The sequence below is a fragment of the Botrytis deweyae genome (genome assembly GCF_014898535.1).
Source record: "Botrytis deweyae strain B1 chromosome Unknown BDEW_067, whole genome shotgun sequence".
Lineage (NCBI taxonomy): Eukaryota > Fungi > Ascomycota > Leotiomycetes > Helotiales > Sclerotiniaceae > Botrytis > Botrytis deweyae.
Window position 1 is genome coordinate 61098 of NW_024066274.1, and position 7969 is coordinate 69066.

A 7969-nucleotide genomic window follows, 5' to 3' on the forward strand; every position below is an offset into this window, starting at 1 on the left:
ACATCTACAATTACCTATCAGAAATTTTCAATTTCGTCAGCACATTTATCAATATTTATACCATTATCTTAGACGTCTTGGCAGTGCATTACGAGCTCACCAACAATTGAGAGTTCACTATCGGCGAATTAGGCAATCTTGGAGAACTTTTAGGAGTATTCCAGAAGTACTATAACCCTGCACTCAAGTTAGTATTCACATTTATCGACTGATCAGGCATAGTTCAGTATGTTCAATGTGCTAGATTAACCACTGATTGCATGATACAGAAAACATCTTCCCCTCTTCGAAAGTCTATAAAGTCTGTCAAGATCCCCCTCGATAGGGTTTCAATTGTCCAAAGAAAACTCAGATATCAATCATCATGTATCAAATCGCTTCTCCCAATGAGGTTTGAACTTGTTCCTAATTCGCTTAAAGACGAAGTATCTAACTGCTCACAGTACCTCGCCATCACTGGCGCGAAGATCGCGACTGTCAAAATTTGCAAGAGTGCTTTTGTTTGGCCCTTTCAAAAGGTAGGTTCATGTTCATTCTCTCACACTGCACTGCTAATGTTTTCCAGGTCCGAAGGTTCAACATTCAACCTCGCGACTATGAGTTGTCACTCCAAGCTATGACAAAGGAGAAACTTCAGTTGGCAATTCCTGTAGTATTCACCATTGGTCCCGATGTCAACCGCAGAGGCGATAATGCCCGTACTGCCGACTCTAATCATGAGAGCGCCGCAGAGGATGGCGACGACGCCCTTTTGAAGTTCGCAATGCTGTTGGCTGAAGGCGAAAGCAATGATGGTGATGCTGGCGCACATCTCAGAAAGATTGTTGTCGGTATCATCGAAGGTGAAACCCGTGTTCTCGTCAGCTCCATGTCAATGGAGAAGATTTTTACAGAGAGAGAAGCATTCAAGAAGGATATCTTCAAGAACATTCAATCTGAGTTGGGACAATTCGGCCTCAGAATCTACAACGCCAACGTAAAAGAACTCAAAGACGCTCCAGGCTCTAATTACTTTGCCTCTCTCAGCAAGAAAGCCCACGAGGGTGCCATTAACCAAGCCCGTATCGATGTAGCAGAAGCTCAACGACTGGGTACTGTTGGAGAGGCTCAGCGCCGGGCAGAACAGGATCGAGAACTCGCCAAGGTTCAAGCCGAGACCGCAGTTCAAAAAACAGAACGTGATAGTGAGAAGGCTCGAGCTGAAGCTACACTTGCAACCCGCAAAACTGTTTACAGCCGTGATGTTAACGTTGCTCAAATCGGTAAGTGACATTTATTTTTGTTTTCTGGAGGATCCGCTTTCCTAATACATTCCTCTAAGAAATCTCCAATGCTCTGAAAATTCTGAAGCTTGAAGACCCTGACGCTCGAATTCTCCCTGAGGATATCGAAAGAATGGTCATTAAAGTAGCAATTCAAAATCTTGAATCACAGATCTTGCAAAGGGAAAAGGAGATCAAGAATCTTCGAGAGAGACTCCATTGGTTTAATATGCAATAAACTGACACATTGAACGTTTAAAGAGGCCACACGTGCCACTGAAGTCCGCGACGAAGAACTCCGCAAAGATGTCGAAGTCAAACGCGCTTTCACAGAGCTTGAACGTCTTCGTGCTAGTGACGTTGTCAAGGCTACGATTGCCCGTGAAGCTAAGCAACAAGCTGCTGATGCTAAAAACTACGAAGAGCAAGCCCGCTCAAATGCCGAATACTATAGCCAGCAAAAAATAGCAGAAGCAAAGGCCAACGCTGAACAAAGGGCTGCTGATGCTAAGATGTACAGTGAAAAACAGGCCGCACTTGCAAAAGCCAATACTGAGCAGAAGAGTGCCGACGCCAAAGTATACAGTGAACAGAAGGCGGCTGACGCCAAGGCATATAAAGAGAAGGCCCGCGCAGAGTTTGAGCTTTACAGCGAGCAGAAAGCTGCTGAAGCCAAAGCTTACAGAATCAAATTGGAAGCCGAAGCTAACTTTATCGCCGAGTCCAAAGCAGCCGAGATAGCCCTCTTGAGGAAGCAAAAAGAGGCAGCTGGTATGAGTGCCATGGCCGCCGCATACGCAGATATGAGCAAGGCTATGGGAGGTCCACAAGGCCTCATGCAATACCTCATGATCGAGCGTGGTACTTACCAAGATCTTGCCAAAGCCAACGCCGAGGCTGTTCGTGGTTTGAACCCCAAGATGACGATCTGGAATACTGGTGCACAGGCCGGGGGCAATGGTGAAGGCAGCTCTGCTGAAGGTCAAGGAATCGGTATGGGTGGTATGGATAGTATTCGTAATATGTACCAGATGCTTCCACCACTCATGTCTACCATTCATGAGCAGACTGGCATGACTTTGCCAGAGTGGCAATATGGACGTTTGGGTCCTGTACCCGGAGAGAATCAGGAGGTTACCAAGGTCAATGGTAAGACCAATGGCACTAATGGGTATAGATAAGCGGATCGCGAGGGACTTGGTTTGAGTGATAATTGTTTAGTTGTTAGGGCGTTCCAGGCGCTGGGGGGACTGGAGCGTACATGATGGATATTAGGAAGTTCCGGTGGGCCTGCAGGGATAAGGAGTCATGTTTTCTATAACATTGATCGATGAATCTCTTAGAGATACGTCCAATCTTTTAGCGTGTCATTGTTCGGAGGTATCGATCTCCAAGCGTTTACGTCTCTAGTTGTAAATTCGGCGGAGTTATCACATAGAGGGAGTTGGCCAAGCAGTACCCTGGGGTGGGGGTTCTTTGACACTTCTGGAGTTATAGCGTTTGGATGGTACTTCTGTTATTGTTCTTAGTTATTCAATAGCTTGTTTGTTATCTTAGTCTTCCCTTACTCTATTAATATCAATTCATCACAAATCAAATTCTGAACATGGTTTTCACTCTCGGATGGGGATTTCCCATGCTTTTGAAAAGAATGTGAGAGAAGGAGGGACACAATGGTTCACAGCAAGGAAGGGAGGAAAGAGACGGACTACTGTAAATTATTTCATGGATGTTAATTGTCAAGTACTTTTGTCTTCTTCGTATTTCTCTTCATGTTTAAGTTGCAGTGAAAGCTCTATGATTTATACTTCGTCATTAGAGTTTATGCGAGAAATCTTTGGAAAAGTTTAGGTAACTTTGTTCATTTTCACTCTCAAGCAACCAAAATTCTCCGTAATGCTAAGAGTCTTTGATTGCTATCAGTTTCTAACTTCGTCATTATACAGTGCGCTAGAATATGAAGTTTGAATTCCGCATCTCTCAATCCAAGCGCTCATCATTCGATCGTACGACTTTTCCATTGGGAACGAACAGATGTGGGCAAAGCTTATTGGGCCATCCCCACCTTTGCTAGAAAGTTTAAAAAGTTTTTTAGGATCTAGATTAGTATTCCATACAAACAAATCAAATTTCCCGGGGACAGACTCTTTCTGCAACTGCCATGGGGGAGTTGACAGGTGCTTTTTTAAGCACAGGTCAAATTTGAATGGATGAGAGTGAGGAAAGGGCCGTTGTTTTCAAGGGGGCTCGTCGTTGTAGTAGTAACGTTTGGTTTCTGGTGACGTGCAGTGTATCATTACCAAAAGATTTTGTGGTAGCTTTGCTGGATTCTAGAGAATGATATCGAAGCAGGTGTATCGCGGCTGACTTGATAATATGTAGTGGTTTTGGGAGGAGAAGGAGAGATTTGCGGCATTATTTGCGAGGATTTTGGACCACAGTGCGGCTACAATGCATGAATCTTTCAGCCCTCTAGATTTTACGCTGTAGTCTTGGTGTTGTGAACCATGGGGCAAAAATAGAACTATCATGACTCCCTTAGAATTTTGATCAAGGGAGGAAGAAGAGGTTATAAAGAAAACATGTTTCATAGGTGTCATTCCACCGGCTCAAGAATGGCGTCAACCAAGCTTTAATCTAAATCATTGTTCTATGATCGTAATCTGACCGCAGCCTGAATTGAGCCTGATGCAAAACTAGATCGAATCCTAATCCTATATTTAGTTGAAGGCAGTATTTCAGCCTCCTTTCAAACTTCGGAGAAGGTTTCAATTTGCTTTTTATCTCGACTCAGTTCTTCAGCTGTTAAACTGTCAAAAATGACAAGTGGATGGTTCCAACTGTTGCAACATTTCATAGTGACTTACTTAGTTGTGTGAAAACGGATCGTCTTTCTTTCTCTTTCTTTGCTTTTACCCGAATGCACGAAGGGGGGTAAATTGGAGGGGGTTTACTAAGCAGATTTTTTTCAAATTCACATGATAAAATTGAATACGAAGTGAAAATATGACGTTTGAAGTAGTGTGAAGCTAGTGAGCAGAGCTAAGACAACACCAGCTTCTAATTGGATAATTAACCAAGGTGTATTCCTCATCACCACGTGATACTGCCATGTCTCAAAGAGAAGAGGGTTGATACGAGGAATGGTCTCCTATAACCCCACTTATTAGACAGCACAGCTAATTCTATGGAAAGAGCCCCCTTCAGTCTTTTCTTTCCGTTTCCGTCTTTCACCGCTGATTTTAACAGGCAGAACTTCCCCGTCAATGTCCGTACAAGGAAGCGGTGAACATGTGAATTTCGAAGATATAAGGTTAATATCACCAGCCCGCTTCTACAAGAACCATCATAGCTAGAAGTAAGCGTACCTTAACTTCGCAGTCTGATGTACGAATATGTACGAAGCGTTGTTCATTCAAATAACTCAATATTTGATGCAATGCGGCAGCTTCCTTCATTACCAAAGCACAGCCTCTTAGTGCTAAAGCTAGACTGGCTTCGCCACCGCCGGTGTGGGTATTCGGCGTTCAGCTAATACTTGCCTTGGCCTAACCACCAGCGCCGGCAATCATTTCCGTCTCATGTGAATAAAGGTCCATTTTCAACTACATTCCTTCGTGTTCTTCGTATATCATATCACGAATTTTGGTAACAAATAGGCTTGAATCTCCCACTTTTAATGCTACCCAACTCTATGTCCAGACGACGAGCTCATACCAAGTCTTCAAATGGCTGCGCACAATGCAAAAGGAGGCGGGTAAAGGTCAGTCGGTCTCATTTCTTTACTTGCTGACAATGTTTTTAATTTTCGCTTTCTGTTCTTCTGAAGCACAATTTATGCTTGTACCAGAGTTCCAATAGTCTAGACTGCAGTCCGATAACAAGATGTTTGACATTTCAGAATTCAAACAGCACGTTCCAGTGGCACGAATTGTTTAAATCATTTGAGCAGTGAACTGCTTTTAAACATCGAGGTACCTCTGGCACCAAAAGCCTCCTCTCAGTCTAGTCGGGATTACTGGATGTTCTGTTCGGAATGTTCGGATGAAACATTTGACTTGCTGCATTGTTACACCGAGCTGTCGCTGATATGCAAAATTTCAGTGCGACGAAACACGGCCGTCATGTGCAATTTGTGCAAGAAGAGGTGAACCATGCAGTTACCTTTCGCAGCCATCAAATCAGACACAAGGCAATTTGCTTGCTGGATTCTCGGCTCAGACCTCACCCACAACATCTGAGTTCGAAGTTGATAACAATAGGGCTCTAGAGCTAAGATTGATGCATCAATATTCAACCTCTACATCCGTCGTTCTTTCCAAAGACTCGAGAGATATAATGTTTTACTCCGATGTTATGGTCCATCACGCAATTTCAAACACATTTCTGCTTCATTCCATTTTAGCCTCCGCCGCTATTCACATGTCGACTATTGAGACTGACAAATCACAATATTGGGTTGCTACTGCCCTGCAGTATCACAGTCGTGCATCACTTGGTCTCAATGAAGCTTTAAAGAATTACTCATCTGCTTCAGATGCGATATCTCTATGTTCCCTGACCATGGTTATAAATTCTTTATCTTTGTCGAGAGAGAGATTGGGAGGCGAAGAAATTGATCCTGTGGCTGAGTTGGTTCAAATACGCAAATTACTTCAGGGGCTCTCAGTCTGCTTAGACCAAACAATAGGGGGTAACTTGTGGAGCGGTTCTTTCGAGGCTTGGAGGGATCAATTGATCCTGAAATCATCCAATCCGAAAGACACGGTTCATAGGGACCTTCTCACACATATTGATAACACAAATTCCATTTTTGGGCACATGGGTATATTTTTGAGCCAGCACGAGAAGTTTCCAGAATATCAATCCAAAAATGAAGAATTCATCCAGTATGTATAAAGTTTATCTGGTCCCAAATGTAGGACTTGACTAGGCTGTTCACTGACTTCAAAAACAGGACGATACTGCATAAGACGAATGAAATGGCTACATACATAGCTTCTATTGAAAGTGAACATAAGACTGAATACATCAATGCTTATACATCACTCTTATCATACATGGAAATTTTTCGAATAGAACAGGGCGCTACCATCATAGCATGGCCACTGGCAGCCAGCAATTTTCTGGTATCCCTTTTAATGAACGGTGATGACATAGCAATGCTAATATTTATGCACTATGGAGTAGCGCTATATTTATGCAACTTACATAGTTTTTCGAAAGGCGCCGGAAAGCATTTGGTAGAGAAATTATCGCTAGCACTCGAGGCAAAACGTCCAGAATGGATCGAGGTGCTTCTCTGGGCAAGGGCCTCTGTTTTACGGGATATGTAGGCGTTGCTTTTGTTACCTTCAGATGTCTCAAATCTTTCTTACTGTATTTGTGTATTATAATTTTACATTGTTTGGCCATAAAAAAGGCTAAAACTTTATGAGAATAACTTTCTAGTATCTCTTCGGCCTTCCGCTGAGGTCGAAGATAATGAGCCACAAAGCAATAGAATATGATAATCGACGTGATCCCTTCTTCAATCGTGCGAACAGCCAGCCGCACTCCTTCAGCCTCAAGTGTTAATCATGGGTGTTGGAAGTAATTGGATCTTCGTCTCTCAACTATCTCCTGTCAAAATCACCTTCCACCCACTCCTTACCTTACCTCGCCAACTCAGACCCACGTTAGCATATGCAGGCATATGCAGGCATCTGCATTTCCCCGGTTCCCCTTTTCATCTTCATGCCCAGACCCACACTCCTCTCAACAATCCATTTAACACAGCAATAGACAGACTGAAAACCCTCTTTATCCGATCTAAGTTTGACACTAAAAGGTCAACTTCGACTTGGTCAATTTCTTCTCTACTTTTTGGATTCTCAAAGACAAGAATTCTTGCTTGTATTCTTCAACCGAGGCTCTATGGATGCGAAGATTGAATATCGGGATGAACTATATCAATGAGTGATTACTGAGAGTTAGGTTAGATGGCGGAACAGTTCTCCTCATGAGTTTCGAGGTGGACAAGGTATAAAGAATACAAAAGAGGTAGAAGAGATTGGAGGAATATGATGGTAGTTCGAGTGATGAAGTTTCAGTGGAAAGCTTTTGTGAGAATTGGAATGATTTTCTTTATTCAAGACCTTATGATACGAGATATCTCGGCACGAATTTGATCATAAGTCTTATAAGAGCTCTAGTCCCTTGGTAAGGAAATAAATCCCGCGATCTTCTGATTTTGAACCTGAAGAAGACTTTGTGAAGCCGGACTTAATGCTACTAGCTACCAGCTTCAGGAGCAAAAAATGAGTGATAAGACCGGATTAACTTGGCTCTTTTTACATGCATATCAAAGACTTTGATATGTTTTGGATGTATGTATGGATTTCTACGATGGTGGGTACATTCTGCCAAGTAGGAAGTCTGAGATAGGTCGATAGTACCAGGGATGATAGTTCTCCTAAGTGACTTTTTCAGATGTATATTCTATAATTACCGATTACATTCTCGCAAGACTAATGCTGTCCAAGCACAATTCAGATAGTAGATGGTTCAATATTCTAGTTTTGCACAGTACGAATAGGTGATTAGAGCAGCCTTAAATTAAAGCTGCTTTTATTTCTAGCAACCTCTATGTTGAATGTCTACCTTCGATAGCGGGCATTGCATGTTTCTTGTCTTGGAGACATGTTAAGGAATCTCGCCGACTCGGC

At 42.9% G+C, this 7969-nt stretch overlaps 2 protein-coding genes across 2 annotated transcripts; both read left to right on the plus strand.

Annotated features, from left to right (window-relative positions):
* Positions 1-364: 364 nt before the first annotated feature.
* On the plus strand, positions 365-2443 carry EAE98_012447 (uncharacterized protein; the record flags this gene model as incomplete). Its single annotated transcript, XM_038960072.1, has 4 exons — positions 365-391; positions 444-518; positions 566-1262; positions 1524-2443. The coding sequence occupies 4 exons, from the start codon at positions 365-367 to the stop codon at positions 2441-2443; spliced, it is 1719 nt and encodes a 572-aa protein (XP_038803580.1).
* Positions 2444-4956: 2513 nt separating this feature from the next.
* On the plus strand, positions 4957-6598 carry EAE98_012448 (uncharacterized protein; the record flags this gene model as incomplete). The annotated part of the gene is made up of 3 exons (XM_038960073.1): positions 4957-5025; positions 5367-6151; positions 6220-6598. 3 exons carry the CDS (start codon positions 4957-4959, stop codon positions 6596-6598), a joined length of 1233 nt encoding a protein of 410 aa, XP_038803581.1.
* Positions 6599-7969: the final 1371 nt, after the last annotated feature.